Below are 23867 nucleotides of genomic sequence, written 5' to 3' on the forward strand. Positions count from 1 at the left end.
TTAGCCCCTTTTTGCTTTGACCGCTCTTTATTGTCCGCATCAGTCCAAACCCTGCAGCTATATTCCGTCTTACCTCCCCATGACTTGTTCAGCAGATGGGCGATCAGTGCTCTTTGGCCAAGCGCTGAATTATTAAACATATTGACTGAGCGGGTGAAGGAAAGATAATGTTGACTGATTGAACTTCAAACTGCTGTATCATTTTTAGCTTCAGGTAAGTGGAAACGAAGCCGCGATATGAAAGCGATACTTTGACCCGCTGAAAGAGGAACTGAAAGAGTCGATTGTAAAATGGTTTGAAATTTCTACAGGCCGTAACACGCAGTGCTTTTTGGAAGATGTATTTGACCCATGAGTGATAAAGGTTTATGATCGGGTATCTTTCTGCAGATTATTTGATTACTGAGCACATTGTCGGTGTTGTCGATGTTGAGAAACTTGCAATCTAAGGTTATAAGATGATATTTCGTCACTTTTGTCGGTAATTTGATCGTCACTTTTTCACCTTGAACTTCACTGAGGACATTTGTAGACATGTTTTAGCGTTTTGAAAACAGGTCGCCCCAATCTAATGATCATTTACAAGACATCTGCGCTGCACATGGTCACTTTGAGTTACCAGATGCAGATGCTTCATTTACTTCATTTTCTAACGTCAAACCTTCAACCTTTTTAAATAACCCAAATAAGAAGCTCAAAGTCAGTTAGAAAATTGACCAAAACAGAGGGGAAAGGGCAACAACAAGTTCTGCTTGAGCGGGTTTTCACTGCCGTCTCCAGTGGTTGGCACATGTACAGCTCCGTTGCTCAGATTCCTTAACCTCTGAAGAGACGGATCAAAGGACGGTCAGAACCATGCAGAGACAGAAGCCTCCATGTGTATCAGTGCGCTTTTCAAACATAGAGCATAAAGGAGCATCAAGTTGGATTGGGGGTGGTTGGATTTGAGCTGAACAATGGATGCAATGTGAAGTGGATTAAGATTTTGTCTTGCCTTGTCTTCTTAGTATAATATCTTGAGCGTTTCATCTATATCAGACAGTAAGTTAGTTCACATGTTTTCAGCAGTAAACACTAGAGATGCACCGATTCCAAAATTCTTGGCCAATACCGATTTCCGGTTTTTAAGGAGGTCTGACCTGCCAAAACCGATTTTTCCGATACCGATTTTCTATCTAGCCACTGATTTTCCCACAAACTACCCAGTATTATATGAAAAAGTTGCATGTATACAGGACACACGTTTTATAATATAAAATGTAATTTATTTTGTGGAAAAAAAGAAAAATAAATAACTATATATAAAAATAATATATAAATACAGAACTATATGGAGATAAGTTTGTTATCTTAAGTTCGGGAGCAGGACCACGCCCCTTCCTACGCCCCTTCCTGCGGCTACACTACTTAATCATCCAGATCACACACACCTGTGTTCGTGATTTTCGTGCACACGCTCCATGGCGGCGGGAGCCTCGCTCGAAAACACACTCGTTCCCGACCTTTCTATGGATCAACTCGATCACGTTCCTTTCGATGCATCGGCCCAGCACAGGCGAGCCACACCGGGCCATCCTCCACTGGTGTCCCACTAGGACCCATCAGCTGTTCTCACAGGCTCCCGTCAGCAGACCGGCGTCCCACCTCGCATCACTTCTGCTAGTCCGGTATTGAGATCGCCGTGCGTCCTGTGCCCTCCTCCCAGCGCTCCGGTCTTTCCAGCGCCCGCGTCATCCCAGCGCTCATCCCGCGGCCTCGCTCGTTAAGCGCCCACCGCACGCGCTCATCATTTCTCTCTACATTGACCGTCCGCGTGGACGGCGGCAGGTCTCCAGACCACGGCACCGTCATCAAATCATGATGTTTTTAACTTCTCTTTTGCGCTCACAATTCCCGTTAACTCTCGTTCCACTGCGGAGCGCGCTTTGCCCCGCCCACTTTTGCGGGCAGGAGCGGCTCCTCCAGGTAAAGTATCCTCACCCTCGTCTCCTTCCTCCTCCGTCGTTTCCTTCCTCCGTTGTCTCCTTCCTTCCGCACCGAGCTGCCCATCACTCAAGCCTTGGAGCCAGACTCTCACCTCTTAAGAGTAATTAATTCACCTTACTCGCTCACCCCTCCCGCATCGCTCAAAATAACAATAAATAAATACATACAACGTATGTATGTTTATTATAAAATAATAATGAAAACATATATTTAAAAAAAATAAAAAAAACTTACCCTGCCATCTCTCTCCCCTCCTCTCCTTCCTCATCGTTAATCTTCTGGCACCGTGTCGCCAAGTTACATAGTTTTATCGCGTTGCCACGTTCCGGCAGGTTCTGCGTTTTATCCTCTGGCACTGCGTTGCCAGGTTCCTGCGGTTTATCCTCTGGCACTGCGTTGCCAGGTTCTGCGTTTTATCCTCTAGCACTGCGTTGCCAGGTTCCTGCGGTTTATCCTCTGGCACTGCGTTGCCAGGATCTGCGTTTTATCCTCTAGCACTGCGTTGCCAGGTTCTGCGTTTTATCCTCTGGCACTGCGTTGCCAGGTTCTGCGTTTTTATCCTCTGGCACTGCGTTGCCAGGTTCTGCGTTTTATCCTCTGGCACTGCGTTGCCAGGTTCTGCGTTTTATCCTCTGGCACTGCGTTGCCAGGTTCTGCGTTTTTATCCTCTAGCACTGCGTTGCCAGGTCCTGCGTTTTATCCTCTAGCACTGCGTTGCCAGGTTCCTGCGGTTTATCCTCTGGCACTGCGTCGCCAGGTTCTGCGTTTTATCCTCTAGCACTGCGTCGCCAGGTTCCTGCGTTGTATCCTCCGGCACCGCGTTGCCAGGTTCCTGCGTTTTATCCCGTGGCACTGCGTCGCCAGGTTCCTGCGTTTTATCCTGTGGCACTGCGCCGCCAGGTTCCTGCATCGTATCCTCTGGCAGTGCGTCGCCAGGTTCCTGCATCGTATCCTCTGGCACTAGCGGTTTATCCTCTGGCTCTGCGTCGCCAGGTTCCTGCGTTTTATCCTCTGGCACTGCGTCGCCAGGTTCCTGCGTTTTATCCTCTGGCACTGCGTTTTTATCCTCTAGCACTGCGTTGCCAGGTTCTGCGTTTTATCCTCTGGCACTGCGTCGCCAGGTTCCTGCGTTTTATCCTCTGGCACTGCGTTTTTATCCTCTGGCACTGCGTTGCCAGGTTCTGCGTTTTTATCCTCTAGCACTGCGTTGCCAGGTCCTGCGTTTTATCCTCTAGCACTGCGTTGCCAGGTTTCTGCGGTTTATCCTCCGGCACCGCGTCGCCAGGTTCTACGTTTTATCCTCGAGCACTGCGTTGCCAGGTTCTGCGTTTTATCCTCTAGCACTGCGTTGCCAGGTTCTGCGTTTTATCCTCTAGCACTGCGTTGCAAGGTTCTGCATTTTATCCTCTAGCACTGCGTTGCCAGGTTCCTGCGGTTTATCCTCTGGCACTGCGTTGCCAGGTTCCTGCGGTTTATCCTCTGGCACTGCGTCGCCAGGTTCTGCGTTTTATCCTCTAGCACTGCGTCGCCAGGTTCCTGCGTTGTATCCTCCGGCACCGCGTTGCCAGGTTCCTGCGTTTTATCCCGTGGCACTGCGTCGCCAGGTTCCTGCGTTTTATCCTGTGGCACTGCGCCGCCAGGTTCCTGCATCGTATCCTCTGGCAGTGCGTCGCCAGGTTCCTGCATCGTATCCTCTGGCACTAGCGGTTTATCCTCTGGCTCTGCGTCGCCAGGTTCCTGCGTTTTATCCTCTGGCACTGCGTCGCCAGGTTCCTGCGTTTTATCCTCTGGCACTGCGTCGCCAGGTTCTGCGTTTTATCCTCTGGCACTGCGTTTTTATCCTCTAGCACTGCGTTGCCAGGTTCTGCGTTTTATCCTCTGGCACTGCGTTGCCAGGTTCTGCGTTTTTATCCTCTAGCACTGCGTTGCCAGGTTTCTGCGGTTTATCCTCCGGCACTGCGTCGCCAGGTTTCTACGTTTTATCCTCCGGCACCGCGTCGCCAGGTTCTACGTTTTATCCTTGAGCACTGCGTTGCCAGGTTCTGCGTTTTATCCTCTAGCACTGCGTTGCCAGGTTCTGCGTTTTATCCTCTAGCACTGCGTTGCAAGGTTCTGCATTTTATCCTCTAGCACTGCGTTGCCAGGTTCTGCGTTTTATCCTCTAGCACTGCGTTGCCAGGTTCCTGCGGTTTATCCTCTGGCACTGCGTTGCCAGGTTCCTGCGGTTTATCCTCTGGCACTGCGTCGCCAGGTTCTGCGTTTTATCCTCTAGCACTGCGTCGCCAGGTTCCTGCATTGTATCCTCCGGCACCACGTTGCCAGGTTCCTGCGTTTTATCCCGTGGCACTGCGTCGCCAGGTTCCTGCGTTTTATCCTGTGGCACTGCGCCGCCAGGTTCCTGCATCGTATCCTCTGGCAGTGCGTCGCCAGGTTCCTGCATCGTATCCTCTGGCACTAGCGGTTTATCCTCTGGCTCTGCGTCGCCAGGTTCCTGCGTTTTATCCTCTGGCACTGCGTCGCCAGGTTCCTGCATCGTATCCTCTGGCACTAGCGGTTTATCCTCTGGCTCTGCGTCGCCAGGTTCCTGCGTTTTATCCTCTGGCACTGCGTCGCCAGGTTCCTGCATCGTATCCTCTGGCACTGCGTCGCCAGGTTCCTGCGTTTTACCCTCTGGCTACGTCGCCAGGTTCCTGCGGTTTACCCTCTGGCTTGGCGTGCCAGGTTCCAGCATTTTATCCCCGAGCACTGCGTTGCCAAGTTCTAGTGTTTTTATCCCTTTCTCCCCTCGGCACCGGGATGCCAGGTCTACTTTATTTCCCCCCTCGGCACCGGGATGCCAGGTCTACTTTATTTCCCCCCTCGGCACCGGGATGCCAGGTCTACTTTATTTCCCCCCTCGGCACCGGGATGCCAGGTCTACTTTATTTCCCCCCTCGGCACCGGGATGCCAGGTCTACTTTATTTCCCCCCTCGGCACCGGGATGCCAGGTCTACTTTATTTCCCCCCTCGGCACTGGGATGCTAGGTCAATTTTCTGGTCCCCCCCCCCTTTTCCCCCCGGCACCGGGATGCCACGTCTCCTCCTTCCGTGAGGTTCATGCAGCCTCTTCGCTCTTCCCTCATGCAGCCTCTTCGCTCTTCCCTCATGCAGCCTCTTCGCTCTTCCCTCATGCAGCCTCTTCGCTCTTCCCTCATGCAGCCTCTTCGCTCTTCCCTCATGCAGCCTCTTCCCGTCTCTTCCCTCATGCAGCCTCTTCCCGTCTCTTCCCTCATGCAGCCTCTTCCCGTCTCTTCCCTCATGCAGCCTCTTCCCTCATGCAGCCTCTTCCCTCATGCCCCCTCTTCCCCCTTCGGGCACCGGGATGCCGCCTCTTCCCCCTTCGGGCACCGGGATGCCGCCTCTTCCCCCTTCGGGCACCGGGATGCCGCCTCTTCCCCCTTCGGGCACCGGGATGCTGCCTCTTCCCCCTTCGGGCACCGGGAGGCTGGTCTGCCATGTTTTGGAGTCCTCCAAACATCAGCTGGTTATACCAACTTTACCATGCAGATCATTCCCTTGGGACAAGCCCTGTATCTCCCACCTCCCGACCCTAACGTCTTCGGTGCATCACTCCAAAGCGTCGTCATTCTCATCCAGTCCATCAAGTTGCTGCTGCACTTTGATACACTGTTCTATCAGCCGGTTTGGGGGTTCTTTAAGACCAATGCTATAGGGATTGCTGTCTTGTCGGGCCATTCATGTTCATGGCCGTCCAGTCCGATGACCCTGTATCATCAACAAATACATTCAGAACATTTACTACCGAGGTGGAACATCATCGACCCCAGTTCCTCCAACCTCAGCTACCACGTTTCACACATAAGCTCCGTTTCAGGTGCTTCAGTCCTCCTAGACCATGCAGCTCCGTTAACGTTCCTTCCATCATGGCTTCGTTCTACCCTCACCACGTTTAACATTAACTAATTACTTCCCATTCACCTTCGACTACCAGTCACATTGCAAGTACTCAAGCCTACCCGAGTGGCATTGACGTCTCTTCAGGCGTGTTCTCCTGCTCAGAGGCCGTCTCGTCTACAATAGTTCTCCTCACCCCGGCATCAAGGACCTCCAGCCAACGCTCAAGTCTTCCCCTAAAACAGCAGGACTACTGTGGTAACACGATCTATTCCGAACCCCTTTGCAATCCGTCCAGACCTTGTGCACTGGTCGTCAAGTGGCACTTCCCAGCAGGACTCAGGATCTGTTTCATCCTTTACTTAAAGTCGTTCCACGCCTGGTCCCCACATTTCCTACCAAAATTTTCCCACATTGGCGCTGCCACATCTGCCTCCAGTTAAGGCGTTGTTGACCGCCTCATTATATCGTGGAGCACTGGTTCTCCATGACTTTCCAGGTCTATACACACACCATTACCTCCTCGTCCTCCATTCTGCCAATCTGCACTGCCTCGTTAAGCTTCTTTTGGGGGTATTGAAGCCCGGGAGCCTTCAGCCCTCATCGCAAGAAGACCCAAAACGGCATCAACTTCGTACATTCATGTTGTTCATGTTTCTCCCCTGCCAATAAACACCTTGCATCGTATCTGGGGTCGTGGTCCTTGCTAGTGAAATACTAACTAATATGACCTGGAGGAGAGACACAGAGGAAAAAGGAGTCCATTTCTCCTGCAGAAGATGCAGCTCCAATGGTTCCAGATTGAAATCAAATGAACTATTTTCATATAGTAAATTTTACACATTCTTTTGAATGAGCTGGAACCCTCTGCAGGACAGGAAGCAGGTGGAACATGAGGAGGGTCAGTCCCAGAGCGCTGCCAGCACCTCCCTCTCAAAGCTGGAGGACTCTGGCTCCAGGTCCTCTCCCTCGTGGTTCTACAAAAAAAACACACATTGCAATTTAGATGACACGGGCTAAAAAACAAATTGTAATCCAACCAAATACTTTTACACACCTGTGGGTGCAGCAGAAGGGCCAGCATCCCCTGAAGCTGCAGGAGCAGCAGGGGCAGGGGCAACAGGAGTAGGGGCAACAGGAGGGGCAGGAGCAACAGGGAGGGCTGAAGGCAAATCCAGATCTTAAAGAACATTGTACAGCAGTTATATTTGAGCCCAGTACATTTACTGCAATATTATTCAAACTTGTACTATTATAATACAGTAATTTAATGAGGCATACATATGTTGCCAATATCATTTTCCAGTTTCATCAGCTCTTTGATAACTTCACACACTCACTAGAAGCAGAATGAGCTGTGCACTATAGATTCTAGAGCACTATAGATTCTAGAGCACAGTGATTGTGTAAACATTTCTTTGAGGCTGTGGGACAATTAAATAATCCTGACATTAGATTGTAGTCACTCATTTCACTGTTCGAGTCAGTAATTTAAGTTTTGTATCTACGTAATGTGATCTCAAATGCATCGAAGTATTTTTGTAGTCTCATTTCAGGTGGATGAGATCTCTTGTTAGCATTAGCTCGTAGCTTAGCTCTCTGCTAGTTGAGCAGAACAACAACAACTAACTCTTCTGACAGCCCTGCTGCTGCTGCTTCTTCTGGCCCCTTCATATAATGTGTCCCTACTCTTCTGCAGATAACTCTGAATAAACACATGAACTCGTCAAACACAAACCAGCGCAAATTATTTTGACCGCATCAACTATCAACACGTAGATTGTAATCGTCTCAAAGTTATAATAACTTACCCCACAGTCCAGTCTCCTCTGATCCTCCTCCAGGCTCGCTCCTTCTTGTGTTCCACCAAAGTTGAACAAATCTGAACTTTTCTGCGACGAACAATTTTAACGCTTTGAAGCTTCTGCTTGTCAAAGCGTCTAGAGCAGAAAACGGCAAAACGCGCCCTCCGCGCACGGCGAAAAAGCAGGAATCGCGCCGCGAGAAACGCAGGAGGTGTTCGACACACGTTTACATAGACTTGAATGTAAACTGGACACTTTGGCCGCTGCGCTCTGAAAAACTCTTGAAGTTTTTAGCTGTTTTGTTTTGGGCGCGTTGAGCTGCTGCATACCGCGCATGCGCGCATGCGGGTCAGTTTGGATCGGCCGAAAACCGGCAATTACGACATGGACCGGCCGGTCACCGATTCTGGCCGATTCAGCATAAAACCAGCTTTTTAAATCGCCAGCCGATTGATCGGTGCATCTCTAGTAAACGCAAAGGCTGGAGTGAAATGTCTGCTGTTTGTGTTTTGAAAATTCACAAGATAAAACAAATGCTAGAAGAAGAGAAGGTGATCTTGTTTTGACGGACGAAGAATGGGAAAAAGTACGTACATCTCAGTGGAGGACAACAAAATCACATGTCTGGAAGGAATTTTGCTGGAAAAATGTGTCACGTTATGAAAAAAACGTGACAGCAAAATTCCTTCCAGACATGTCATTTTGTTGTCCTCCACTGGGATGTACGTACTTTTTCCCATTCTTCGTCCGTCAAAACACAAGGTCAAATTGTCCATTATTCACAAGGAAATGCTAACTGTCGGAGAAACTGTGTTAGCCAGGAGGCAAACCACTATCACATGTTTAGAGACTGTACTGTTGCTCAGAGATCCCTTTAGAACTATGAATTTGGGCCTCAGAACTCCTGCCATGGACACAATAAACGGATATCTCTGTTGGCGGCAAGAAAAAAAGCCATCACAAAGAAATGAATGACGATCAAGGACTGGACTGACATTAGACATATGGGAAAAATTACTTAATATCAAAATAGTCTAATTTGTTAAACTTTGGGGCGAGTTGGGACTTGTATCTTGGACCTGTTGTGCCGTAATTCCATGTCATTTATCATATATTCATTTATCATATTCATATTATCCCAACATCACATGATCTCTCTGGGTGGAGTCTGCATGTTCTCCCTGTGTTACCGTGGGTTCTCTCCGGGTTCTCCGGCTTCCTCCCACCGTCCAAAGACATGAATGTGTTAGGTAAAATTGGTGACTCTAAATTGGCCCTAGTGAATGAATGTGAGCGTGAACTGTCTGTAATGTCTGTGTCTCTGTGTTGGCCCTGCGACAAGTTGGCCACTGTCCAGGGTGTACCCCGCCTAAGGCCCGAAGTCACTGGGATAGGCTCCAGTCACCCGCGACCCCGAAAGGGACCAAGCGGTAGAAAATGGATGGATATTATCATTATCATTAATGTTTTTTTGGCATATGTGCTGCTGTTTAGACCACGCATCCAGCAGGCAGCACTCCTTCAATTGTTTTCTACTTTGTTTTGCTCTCTATGCTAGTCATCCACTTTAGCATTAAGCTAATCGCACTCTAAAGACCTCCACAAAGCCATGATAAAAATGGCTTTCCCCCTCCATAGTCCATGTCGTTGGCATCCATCGTCGACCATAAAGAAGCAATGGCAGACGACACAACATAATTCAACCCAAAGGGACTCATTCTGATGCAAAAATCCCATTATCACCAAACAGATGTTGGTGGAATTTGCCAAATGTTTGCTGAATCAAACATTTATAAGGCTAATTATTTGTAGCAATCTGGGATAATGCAATATGAAATCTCGGGCTGATCCTTTCTGCCAATTGCACGGCGGATCTGTTTGCATGCGGTCGTAACTGACAAAACAACAGCATTATTCTCGGCGTTATTTGGCAGTGTGTTCAGAGGGCTGTGGGAAGTCTCACATGATGGGGTTTTTAAGGCCAGAGCTGCAAGTGATTGTCGTGTTTTTACAGGATTTAGACATTTGAGTGTGTCTCATTTAATGTTTTATACAAACAAGAAAATAACCTGGAAAGAGTTGGGTCACCTCTCCACAGAGCCGGCCTGTAACTTCACGTCACCTGCTCGTCTCCGTGGAGAAAGTACACTGTGGCAATAACTTTACCTCTGATGTTATTGAAATACTACATTTAGTTACTTAAGTAAAACTATTCAGTGTCCATGGGGAACAATAACGTCTAATCTTACTTGACTATAAAAGTAAAAGTATTTCACGTAGATTTATATCAAAGGGTCAAACTGATTTTTGGTCAACATAAGACAACATATTTATTTATTTAGTTGATATGTGTTTGCTCAAACTACTACATCTAAAAACTCAGGGCATTGTGACTATAAAGGTGCTAAAAATAACACTTCAACAGTCAATTCAACAAGGCTCAAAAGGAAAAGTACATACTCTCTTACTCTATGTTTCAGTCCAGTTGAAAATGTTGTGGAGTAGAAAGCAAAAAAGTGTACTTTATGCTGTTCATGTGGTCCTAGAAATTATGTTTTTCCTGAAAATGCATATGAAGCTCGCACACGTCGGGAAATAAACTGATTTGTTAATTTATCTGAAACTTTTGAGCTTTTGACTGAACATTACTATATTTAGGGGCTTTACTGTCAGTTTTCCATTGATAAAAACAACAACACTACTTTAAGACAACAACAGAACTAACAAATTAACTCTATTAAAAGCAGTTTAAGAGCGGACTCTGCTATTTTATCACTTACATCAAAATTCAGACTTTCCAGAGGACCACATGACCACAGTGCTACCATTGAATCATATCGCCATGGTGACGAGCAGGGGGTGGACCCTATTCCAGAAACGTTTTAAATCGCATCTTTTACATTTGAAGAGACTGAAAATACTGAACTAAATACAAGAGCTCTATGCATTTCAGAGCATCTAAATTATGGTCTGTAGCAGGTTTTTAGAGGAAATCTGAATGTTCTGAAATAATAACAGTGTTTGCAATCTGCCAACTCCAACCATTCAAATTCCTAATGGATTGCAATGAATCCCTGCAATACCAGGACATTATATATTGAACGCATCTCTCCTTTTACTTAGAGAATATGGAGAATATGGTCGTCACCCCATATTTCCAGTGATGGCACTAAACCCGGCGCTCTTGATGAAAAGATGCACTCTGTTGGACCCATTATGGAGGAGCGCAGAGGGCTTTTAGCTGTGGAAGAGGATGTTAATGATAATACATTTTGGTCTGCATGCCATACTCACTCTAGTGTACATTACTATATAGAACATGAATAGAGATGTAAATCAGAATCGCTTTTATTGCCATTGTCAGTGAACAAAATTCACAAACTTGGAACGGGCTTCGGTGTCAAGGCAACATACTGTAAAACAATGTATAATAATGAAAATAGTGAAAATGACACAAGGTATAAAAACATGGCTATAGTGGTGACAGTATTAATAAAGATATACAATATTAGTTTTATTATGTTTAATAATGTTATGCAATTGTGTTACAAGAGTTCTCTGAAATTACAATAGTTACATTTATAGCAGTAAATAAATAAAATGAAAGATCAACTTAAACTTCAGAACGTAATTATGTGATACATATTCTAACATTTGATCTCTCAGCATTAGTTTACTGAAAGTTGTATTCCGATTGATTCGTGCATGTTTGAATAATCCTGTATTGTCCTGCATTTGAGGCTTAACTACACAGAAATTCTCTGTTTTTACCTATCCCCTATCTCAGCCAACATCCTATTATTTGATAAATTAAGACACCAAATCATAAATGTTCGGTTCAAAAATAGAAACGCATGCAAAAAAAATAAATTTACTGCTGCTACAGTGAAATACCACTATGAAAGCTCATCGGTTGTGCAGTTTGGAACAGAAAAAAACTGAAGTGGAAAGTAACTAATTACAGCAATTGAGCAGAATTTTTTGGGGGTATTTGTACTTTTTTTAGTATGTTTTTTTAAATGTACTTGTAATTGCAATTGAGTTTACTGTAATTCTAAACGTATCATCCCAATCCACGGCGGTCTCACGGCTGTATCCTTTTTTAACCTACCAACTGCTCTGCATCGCCTGCTCTGATTGGCAAAAGCTCAGAGAAAATGTGGATTGCTTTTTAACATAATTCAGCTTTAAACTGTCCTCAGTGCATCAGATTTAAACAGATTCATGTGTGAAAATGTAAATTGAAGAGACATTAGGCTAAAAACAATGAACCCCGCCACACACTCACCGCCCTCGCAAACTGCATCTCCGAAATAAAATCCTGGCTACAATCCAACTTCCTCCAACTCAACTGTGACAAAACCTAAATCATCATCATCATCATCATCGGCCCCTGAACACTCACCAAAACCTACAACCGCCTCACCCTTTCCATCGATGGCATCTCCTCCTCTCACCTCGGCATCATCCTTGCACGTCACCAGAACCGCCTTCTATCGCCTCCGGATCATCGCTCGCCCTCGCCCCGCCCTTGCTCCACAACCAACCGAAACCCTCAACCCTTTGTCACATCCCGCCTCGACTGCTCTACGGTTCACCCTCCAGACTCCTCCACATCCAGAACTCCCCCGTTTGCACCCACACTGTCCCTACAGACCTCCATTGGCTCCCCATCCCATAGTAAATCACACATCAATACACCTTACATGTCCTGAAATTATACTAAAAACTACAATAACTTGTGCTTTGACCAGCTTCATGCATTTTAATACTTTCTTTACCTAGACACAATGCAAAGTGTATTTAATACAGTTGGAGATATCACGAAAAGTGTCCAAATTCAAACTGAACTTTTGCCTAAGTTTGTTTTGACATTAGAAAAATACATCAGTCGACCATTGTTACCCTTTAGTTACAGAAAGCACATCTTCCTTCTGCTCCTTCTGGCTTCTTATGCGTTGCCTACTTTACAATGCCCACCACGCAGTTATTTGCCCACAGATATTTAAACTACTGCTCGCTTAAAAATGCATCTCATACTTTAAAACCCACTCGTTTTCTGTGTGTCTGAAATCGACGATATTCAACCCACTGTAAAGCTTTCGCCTGTTCCAATGTTCCTTCCACACTTAAGGGATTCCAGAAATTCATTATTGTAATATAGTACTCAAAGTGGGAATTAACCTTTCAACCTTTGCGCTTTCGTGTCCCTGGTGGGCCGCCGTACCACCCGCGCGCCGCTGTTGTGATGAATACGAGGAGTGAGCGGGCCCGTCCCAGGAGGCAAAGTCCCGGTAGGTGCGGCGTGCTCCGGGGTAACAGCCAGCGCAAATGTTGGCCATCAAACAAAACTGGGTCGGATGGGGCGTACCGGAGGGAGTGGGTGCTGTGGTCTATCCGTGACTGTAGGCGTTTAAAGGGTGGGGGCGAGGGGAGGCGGGGGTCTCAGAGGAGCTGGTTCGGTGGCTGTGGGGGGGAGACGTACCCCATAATCACAGACGATTGGATCCCAGCGGTGCCTGGGCCTGTAAGGGGGGATTTTGTGTGATGATGGCAGTGTGGAATGTCTTTATTTGATGAAATGTTCGTGTGCAGATGTTGGAAATGTCTGAAAAGTAAAGAACATGCCTAGTTTTTATCTAGAATTTACTGACGGATCTGACGGGTTAGTTTCAGTTTAAATTCCAGCTCCTCAATTTGAAAATGTCTTGAATTTAGAAACATTTTGAACAGCTTTTGAAGCATTTTCTACAATCTAAGAAAAGTTTTATTTTAATTCTTATTGATATCATTGGGGTAATACCATTTTTTTTGTTTTAAAACTAAAACAAAATTCAAACTAACTAACTAATGCAGAAATGATGATGTTTATCAAAAATATTTAACTGTTTAAAATAAGAAAGTGATTAATTTGGGTTAAAAGGCAAACTTTCTTTTCACACTTGAAACAGCAATTTGTTGTTAATCCCTTAAGAGTTTTTGTCTGGAGTCTACACTTGTTCTAAGTTGAGTTTCAGTTTTAGTTTCCATGTCAGCTCTCAAAACAACACCCAGTTGCATTACTGCTGCGATAAGATAATTTAGACTAACAGACTAAGACAAAGCTGTTTTCATTGATGGATCACTTATCGCGACACTTTTTTGTTTGTCCTTGCAAAAAATACAATAAATCATGGCTTGGATGAAAAAGGCTTTTGCTTGTTAGGATCTCTTGAAGCTCGTTGGGGGAACTTTTCTCAGGCTGAAGTTCAGAGCAGGAATCAAAGTGAGAGCTTGTCAGGTCCGTGGAGACTCTGGACATGTCAATGTAATATCAGGCTGTTTGCATCTAGTGTGTTCTTTATCAACAGGGTTTGGGTAAATGTGGGGGGCAACAAAAGTATACAGTAAAAAATCCTAAAGTGAATTTAGATTTCAAATTTGAATTGACTATGTACATATATCTCACTTGTTATTTCTGCTCCTGGAATAAGATAAGGTAAATAAGTAGTAGATGGAGTAAAATGGTACACACATAAATCTATTTTCTGACCAATAAACCTTGTCTCGACCAGGACATAAACCAGGACCAAACAGGATCTACATCATATCATATCTTCACAGCACATGTGCTACACGCAGGGGCTTTTTAAAGGCTAAAACAAATCACTCTCTCACTATAGTGGCCAGCGGCCCTGTGCCACCAGCTTCTAGGCTAACAGAGTGAGAGGTGTTTGGACGTGTGGATTAAGAGCCCAATACTCCTGTGTTCGGGGAGGAATCCTTTTATTACCCCCTGTAGCCATCTTTCATACACCTGCACATTAACCACGGTCAGAAACTGTATGCCTCCACCACATGACCCCCACCACATGACCCCCACACTGTCGCCCTGAGGCCAGGAGAACCCCACACCCAGACAAGACCCAACAAGCTACAGTGCCACACAGTGGCTGGTGGTGCATGCTACATGTACAAGGCCTCAATATGGCTCTTACACTCTACTATAAAGTCACATTTCTAATGAGTACATTTCTTCGCCTCCTTTAAACTCAGAAACAGGACTATATTCAACACTTGTATGAACATGCATAGGGCCGCCCCCTCTGCACTTCATCTTGTATAACTAGTGTTTAAGCAACATAATGCAGTAAAGCGGGACAATATTCAGCGTTCAGCGCATCTACATGTGTGACTGCAGCACGCATTGACACATGCAAGACACGTTTTTACTTTTATTTATCTATTTATTTTTACAGGGAAAACACTCAATGAGAGAAACTCTTTTTCATGAGTGCCCTGTTGAATACAAAACACATAAAAACACATAAAATAAACAGAATAGCTAGATAAAATGGCAATAAAACAATGAAACACAAAAAAAACGAATGTATGAAAACAAATGCAGAATGTGGGATAAAAGCATTAGAAACATTAAAAACAATTGCTTTGAATCCATTGAATAAAGTGGAGGTTTGTTCCTCAGGCCTGGAGCCTTTTTCCCTAACATTAATATTGATTCAATGAGACTGAGAATAAAAATGTCCTGAGATCTTAATCGATGAATACCTGATCTGATATTCAGCAAAATATGTTAAATAATCAAGTGATGACCAATGAGAGCCTTATAAATAAGCACAATGTAGAACATGAACATGCTCACTCTGTAGTTACACCAGCCACAGTCCTCGATGATTAAAACCTGCTTTCTGCTCATTTTGCAGCACATTTATTGCAGCAGAACAATCACGCTCACTAAAAGGCTGAATTCTGTGGATAAAAGTGAAGCCTGCTGTGCTGGGGCTGTGGAGGTGGGGCCGAGGTGCCCTGAGGAAAGTTATGTTGATATCCCATTAAAACTAAAAGAAGTAGTTTGATTTTCATCCCGTCAAAGTGATGGACTGCCTTTAGAATTTTCCATCATAGCTGAAAAAAAATCTTTCAATGACGGAGGTTACATTGACCAAATTCTCGGTTAAAGTGACCTCTGGTACCAACCTGCAAACACATCTGTGTTTCATGGGTATTATTTTACTTTTCAGATGAAAACACAAAGATACAGCCTATAAAGTGTTCCCGTAAACTACTAAGAGTGCTATTACATTCAAATAGTAACACTCAAGTAAACGGCAAAGTAGTTGTCCAAGAAATATGTCATTTATGAGTAGTCGTGGTATTTGTAGAAACTCCAGTAAGAGTAACTGCAATTCACTTAAAAGTGTTGGGATTATTTGAGTAACTGTAACTGCAAACCCACCTCTGCTGCTAAATGATACAGAGTTTACCACTGAACCTTTCAAACTAATTCAAGCCCATTGTGCAAAACAAGCTGGATTTTAGACATTTCTTATCTTCAACTTTAACCCAAACTACGCAGTGATCATCACACTAAATTTCAAATCTCGCTACACTGGGACTTCCAGCATTTTCCGGCTCCAGTTTGCACCATCTCCCAGCTCTATTTAACCGTAACTTCCAGCTTAATTCCCAGATAAGGTCACTGTGCTGTTGGAGTTCACCGTTCGGTTACTGTTTTCCCCCCAAGAACGGTTCGAAATGTCAGGCGAGTACAGCTTGTTTCCGTGAGCGGAACGATTGGCTGATGAAAAGGTGAAGCTGGTCAAAACAAAACAAATCCAAAAGAATCACCAAGTAGGAATCCCATTGTGCTTCTCTGTCTTCTACAATAGCACCTTTTTGCTAATCTAATAAAAATCTTAACAGAATCGATCGCATTTGTCAATAAGGTATTATCGAGGGGGCACTTTAAAAATAATCCTTTTGTTATGCGGGCCAAACTTGTTTCCATGTCTCCAGGCTGCTTTCTCTGCCTCTGTGTTATTGTGCTGGTTTCGGGCAGTATTGATGTTAGATAATAAAGAGTGCGGGGAGAAAGGGGCAGCACAAACATGTGAACGGAAATCTGTGCTTTTGTCTTCATAGCAATATTGCAAACAAAGTATTTTACTCTGCATAAAGAGGGGATATTTACATAAAAATTATATGAAAAGAGAATATATAGTTTTGACATAGATCTGTAACAAATATGTGACATTCGGGGACTTCTATAAAGGCCTGTTTCCATTGGTTCACTTTGGACCGGACCGTTTAAGCGACCCAAAGGTGGCGCTATACATCGTAGTGAGATGATTGGATGAAAAATAACGTAAGCTTAAGACGGCAAGGAGCAAATACAAACATAAAATCGTAATTTATCACCAAACGCTGACTTCATCTTGTGATAAACTGCCATATTTCCATTGAAAGCTTTGTTGTTTGTCCCCATAACAACGCTAGCGGACGTTAGCATCGCCTGTTTCCTGTTTATCGACGCACTGCACTTGTGTCAAGATCAAAAATATTATATTTCCAGTGCGTAATGTAGCTAGTATTGTCCAAACACAGTGCTTTACATAAAGAGAGGTTAAAACATGGCGTGGAGCAGCAGAGACGTGAAATAAATGCGGCAACAAACTGGAAGTAAGCTAGTTTCTTGTAGCTTTAGCCACGTCTCACTGCGTCACAAACTTGGAATGACTAAATGTCTTTTTTATGGAATGGCTACGATCGGATTTATGATTAAAATGTAAAATTCAGGTACAATTTTGATTACATTTATTAAGAAAACCTTTGTTGTGCTTGGGTGACATACATGCATTATAAGATCAATTATTCATGGTATTTTGAAAATGTTTGTGAAACACTTAATAATAACTACACTTTTCTAGCCTTCATAAAGCATGAACAAAGATGTATTAGTTAATTCCAAAAAGCTACTAAAAGGAAAAGGTTAAAAAGTCTCCTGGAAATGTCCACATAATCTCTCCAATTGCCCTCAAGATACACATTGTCTTATTTCCAGTGACCTCCAGCTCTGGTCAGGATTAAACTTGACCTCGCTCTAAAACCCGTCTCTGCCTCCAAGAACGGCATCGCCTCTCACCTTTTGGTAATTTCACAGTTTTTACTATTAGTGCCCTTTGTTTTACGCCAAACATTCATAAATTGTGAATATTGGACACTGATAATGGCAATAAAGCCTGTTCACATTCTAGTTTATCATTTAAAGCGTATTGCATTTATGAATAATCACATTTGTTATTAGAACGTCTATTCAGATGTTTTGATGTTGAGATAGATAAGACAGGTGTACTTTTTGTATTATTTTCCAAGTGTAATCTACCAGTTGCATGAATATGAATTTAAAGCAGCATTTTCTCATTAAGTGCTTGAAATTGTGCTTGAAAAATGAAAAAAAAAATCATGTACAAACTTTTATTAAAATAAGAAGGCCAAATAACGCTGATTAACAAATTAAAATTCAATTAAAACCATTCACAATCAAAATAACCTTTACTTCCAGTCAAAGTAATTTTTACTCAAATGGATTTATTCAAGGGCCGATATAGACAAAAAATATATATATAATTCTATCAATTAGCAGATGTTTGTTTTTTAATCCAACAGAAATCAACTCAAAAGTGCTTGTACATTTTTCATTTCAAACACATTTAAGTGAAAATATTCTTTCAAGTGAAATGTTCTTTACTATAAGATGCGTATGTGGCTTTTCGGTGCTGACCATTCGGATAAATCAAAGCCAGTGATAGTAAAGGAGGGAAATGTATATAAAATGATCACAAATACATGGGCTAAGGTAACATTTCTTGTACACTCAAATGCAGTTACTATGTGTTCCTCATTAAATGTAAAATATGGAGGTTCAATGATTTTTCCTTGAACACATGATGTGGGAAAAATACTGTCAAGTACAGCCTCTAACGTCAAGGGAGCTTTGGAAAATATAATAAATTACACTTGCCAGAAGGTGATATGATAACAAAAATGGCATTACGAAATTGAGACCATCATTAAAACACTATCAATTTAATGATAAATGATACAAATAAATAAAGAGAATAAATAATGTTTAGAAGTATTAGTATTGTAAAATAGGTTTTGCGACATAAATAAAACATGTACAGAGGTTTGCACCACAGACACTCCGATAAGGACTTGTCTTTTAAAAATCTATCACAATGCCCTCATTTTATTGCATGATATATAAAGTTCACAAATTAACTTTTACTCTTTGTAAAATTGCATTAAAATAAATAAAATAAAAAGAAATAGAAAGAAAGAAATATATGGCCTACTAAAACACATTAAAATACTGGTGTTGTTTTCGGTTTATTTTATTTTATTTTTATGTATCAATGTTACTTTGTGTGTTTTAGTTTTTGCAACTGTATTGTTATGTTAATTGAAAAAAATAAAAAATTGCATTAAATGTTTGCTTGTTACTTTTCACCACCTTCTGATACATGTCTGTACTTGAACTTAACCTTAAAGGACACATATTATGTTAAATGTACTTTCTTGAGCTTTTCACTATGTTATAACATTGTGTTCTCATCAAAAACATAACTGGAAATATATTATTTGTATTCAGCTTTATTCACACTTACAAAAAGATTGTTTCAAGTTTCCCAGATTTGGGACATCAAAGGTAATGGTAAAGGTAATATTTGCAAGGTTTTAAGTCCATAAGAGTTATTTGCATTCATTACATGGCGTGCTCACATTAGCATGTTGGGGGAAAGCTAGCGTTTGTTTCTTTCCTCATGGTAATTCCCTCTGCTGCCAGATGGAGCGCTAACACCATATTCTGATGAGGGAACGCCTGACTGATAAAGTATTCTGTGCTTGTCAATACATGCATTTTTTTAACCTTTAAAACATGAGACGCCAACGTAAAATGTCCTCAAGAGCACGTTTAAAGGTCCATAACAATAGTCCTAATCCAGTTTAGTTTCTTTCTCTGTTCACAAAACATAATGACACTGTAAAGAAAATAGAAAACAAAGCTTTTTTTCCCCTATTATCCATAAAAATCAAACATTGTGTTCCCCAAGTGGCCGCTTTTCAATCTAAACTCCTCCATTCATTCTTTACTTAAGCTTTTTTTTTTATTGCTTGGCCACTGTTTATGCACGCTGCGCCCAAATGCCAAAGTTATGGTAAAAAATTCATAGCTCAATATATCAAAACGACCCCCTTCTTACCTCAAGGTCGAAGTTCCCATTACCGTTCATTTTCCCGCTCTGTTTAAATAACCTTTTTTTTTTTCCCTTTCTCGCATGGATAAAACATGACGTGTTCTGTTTTCCGTAGACCCTGCTGCGAGACGGGAAGAGGGAGAGCACCGTCAGCACCCTGTACCTGTCGCCCTCCAACATCGAGTCGGGTCAGCACATCACCTGCAGGGCCTCCAACAAGGCAGCGCCCAACGGCAAGAACACCACGGTCACCATAGACATCCAGCGTAAGTCCCGCCTTCCCGTGCACCGGTCACCGTGCGAGCACTGTCCAAAAAGTAGATACCAAAATAGTCAAACTTGCATCGAAACTAATAGAAGTATTGAAACTACTAGAAAGAAGCATTGCTACTGTAAGCAAAATGTGTAGCGTTCCTGAATAGTTTTAGAATGATTTTGATCTGTATGGTAATATTAAAGAACATATAATTCTGATATCACTTTTTTGTGTTATAACGTTGGTCCCTCATCAAAACATACCATGAGTTGTTATTAGCTTCATTCTAACGTGTTTCTTTCATCTTGTTTATGAGCCTGTCTTCTCTGCCTCTTGTCAGAGCCTCACAAAAACACTTGGTTTCAATGTCAAGCTAGCTGTTGTTTATTTCCCCATGGTAATTCCCTCTGCTGCCAGTAAAGGGAGTCCTGACACATCCTGACTGGTAGAAAGTGCTGTGTGCTTTACAATACATTATTTTAACTTTTAAAACAATCTATGGTATAAAAATGTGTGTTATTCACATAAAAACTAGACGTACAATCATCACAAACTTTCCTTAACTTCATTACAATAGGAAAGCATTAGTCTAAAGTGAAAGACATAGTAAAGAAGTTTATTCTGACTAGAAACAAGGCCCATGCAGCTTGCACTTTATTACTGTCTGTTCTCTCCATCATTGACCAAAAGCACTGTTTCCTATCATTAATTTCTTAATGGGATTTAATCTAAAACTACAAAAGGAATTTTGGCCCATTGGTTACTGCATTGAAGTTTCTGTCAATTAATCCTGGAATTAATTAATATTCTTCTTCATAAAATGGTATAATATAGTTTGGAAAGTGTTGTATATGCTCTACATTTTGCGAGGTGAATTTAATTATCATCATAATAGATGATAATCTTATCCAACTAATATAGAGAGCAGTTTGTGTGCTGCACAGTGGTGGAGTGGTTAAGGCAGCAGCACACGTGCCAGGCTCCACGTGCAGCTGGCTGCAGCGTCGTAGGTTCAAATCCTGGCTCAAATCCTGACAATTTGCTGCATGTCCTTCCTTCTCTCATCCCCATTTCACACAAAGCCTCTGGGCCAAAAAAGCAGTTTGAGATGCTGATGATGTAATATTATTTTTACAGACCACAGTCTGTCTCCTTTTACAAGAAACATTTCAGACTAAAATAAAATGTATGTTATTTTAGTCTAAAATAACACAGATTGTATTTACATGTATTGCACTGCAAATACAGAGTTTAAAAGAAATGATGGGTTTCAGCTTCCTGTTTTATCCAACATTACCTCTCGTGAACACATTCCTGATAGAGACACAGAGAGGTGAAAACCAGCATCGTTTGGACTGAAAAAGAAGAGTCCATGACACATAGATCATTTGCTACATTATCTCCTGAGGAGTGTCCAAAGGAGGATACTCTGCATGATCTATCAAGGGCGGTCTCTAAAAGGATGACTTCTGCTAATATGAGTCAAGACCATTCTCAGAATGAGCCAGCTTCAAGTGGCTCGAATGTGTCCTGTCCCAGAAGTCAGTGAATATCTACAATAGCTACATAAAGTAAGGACATTTAAGTGTCTCCTATTCTATGTTTGGATTTCACCCTGTCCTAGAAATCATGACCTCTGCTGTTACTCAGGACACATTTCACAATGAGGCGTCTATTGTGTGGATTAGACCTTTCTTTGCAGATATGTCAGAAAAGTTATGAAATATGTAAATATGTATAGCTAATATGTCAAGAAAATTGAGAAATCAGTTTAATCAGGCTGCTTCCATTTTTTAGATTCTGTCCCAAATATGTACAATTTAGTGTTTTGTACACATACAATGTTGTATTAATGTATTAAAACAATGTTGAAAAACATCAAACACATTTTTCTTACATTTATGTCATTCAAGAACTGCTGTCAGACTTTATAACAAAAACTGTTAGTACTGAACACTCGCAATACTGACCTAACCTAATACTGATGTGCAATTCTGTCATATGTGCAATTGCTGTTGGAATTCATGTGCAATTCATGTGCAATTACTGTGAAATTCATGTGCAATCTATGTGCTGTCGTGACACATATTCATGTGCAATTACTGTCGTGATCACATGCAATGGTATTTATGTATTTATGTATTTATTTATTTGTCTATGGGAGTTTTTATTTATTTATAGGAGATCTTCTACTGAAAGTGTTTTTCAGACTTCCTATAAGTGATCTGTTCTTCTGTATCTACCTCTGTATCTACCTGCGTTGCACCAATGAAATTTCCCCATGTGGGACAATAAAGGAATATCTTATCTTATCTTATCTTAAGTTTCCCATTTACCTGCAGCAACTTTAATCAAATTAAAGCATCAAATTAGTTGATAAAACTGCCAAATTAAGAAAATAATGATATGTTTTTCTAACGTACAATTATCCACCTCTTATTAAACCCTCTATAACCTTTTAGCCAAGAAATATGCTAAAATAACATATAATTTTGGTTGTTTCATCGGACTGCAAAATTTGAAAAACATGTGTCCTTACTGTTATCGGGCTTGCAACTTCACAAACCTGACTGGTACTTAGTTCCCATGTAAACGTTGTTCCTTTAGCTATAATATTCCAGTTTTATGCCAGCGTAAGTTACACACTGTTGCTTTAAGATCCTAAATCTGTTGCATTGTTCCTGTTTACTTTAGCATTGATATGATTAAACATTAACCATGGGGCAGTGTGAACTCTCATAAAGCCCTGAACTTGTTTAAGTTCTTGTAGAAAATGCTGATTCCACCAGCCGGCCCCCCTAACCCCCAGCGCAGCCCTGAATTTTCCCAGCATGCCTTGAGCTTGCCGCACTCCCAACCATCAGCGGTGTTGTTGTGAGCCTCCAACAGCTGCCTGCCATCAATATTAAGAGGCAGTGCTTAACATGGCCAGCCCCAGCGGCGGGGCAAAGGGGCTGGTATAGGGGGCACCTTTGGGAGAACACGCTCTGGCTCCACCTTGACAGCGCCATCATCACTTATTCATTCAACACCTGTCAGCCCTAAACCGCTCAGGCGCTCCACCCAGCAACTACCGCGCCTCTCGCCTGCCAAAAAGCCCCGGCCTCATGAGCTCATAGCTGCTCACCCAAATGTGCTGAGTCGCCTCTTATGTGTCTGTGCGCACACCTCATGTATCATAACTCGGAGATATAGATGTAGTTGTGTTTTGACTCACTGAAGGAGAGGTTTTGCCGAGAGCTGCTGAAGGCTAATTCCAAATGCGGCTCAAGTACACAAATGAACAAATAAAAAACGCATTCGTTGTCTGGACTCGACTCGAAACCTGCCCTGGGTGTCTTCGTGTTTGTCTTGGCTGTTGCTTTCTTTCTCTGGGGACTATTTAACTATAGAACATAGACCTGATATCAGAAACAGTTGAAACAAACGTGGGGGGTAAAAGAGCCTTAGGGGCAAAGCACACGCGTCCCTGGTCTTAAAAAAAGACTTTAAAACAAGTCTTGGGGCGACTCAAATAGGAGTTTTATCTGCAGAAGAGAGATACGCCGCAAGGAGGAAATGCGGTGGTCTGAGCAAGTTGTAGTGAGTAGAGAGAGATGCAGAAGAAGAGCAGGTGCTTTCCCTCCTCCAGGTTTACAGCGCTCCTTCTCCCGATCACGGATTAGATTTCTGTCTGTGCTCAGTGCAGATGTGAAGAAAGCATATGTTTTCAGCTTTGGCGCGGCGTCCTAATTCAACAAGTTACAATTGCGGCGTGGGCTGGAGCGCCCCCGCACACATCCGCATGCTTATTGTGTGCACAGTCGTGGAAAATAATGGACGAATAATGGCAAAGGTCCTCGGTGCGCTGGTTTCTGAGATGAGAAATCTGCATTCGTGGAAACTCT

General features: G+C 42.8%; 1 protein-coding gene across 3 annotated transcripts in view; it reads left to right on the forward strand.

Annotated features, from left to right (window-relative positions):
- The window catches only part of LOC140361184 (kin of IRRE-like protein 3), a 446443-nt gene that overhangs the window by 331376 nt on the left and 91200 nt on the right, over positions 1 to 23867 (forward strand). For all 3 annotated transcript variants that reach the window (XM_072446900.1, XM_072446902.1, XM_072446901.1), the window contains exon 5: positions 19840 to 19990. In XM_072446900.1, the coding sequence (XP_072303001.1) occupies positions 19840 to 19990 (151 nt within the window). The remainder of the gene's footprint in view (positions 1 to 19839; positions 19991 to 23867) is intronic.

This window comes from Eucyclogobius newberryi, unplaced genomic scaffold (assembly GCF_026437365.1).
Source record: "Eucyclogobius newberryi isolate DKJ021-1_F unplaced genomic scaffold, fEucNew1.0.hap1 SCAF_15, whole genome shotgun sequence".
Classification (NCBI taxonomy): domain Eukaryota; kingdom Metazoa; phylum Chordata; class Actinopteri; order Gobiiformes; family Gobiidae; genus Eucyclogobius; species Eucyclogobius newberryi.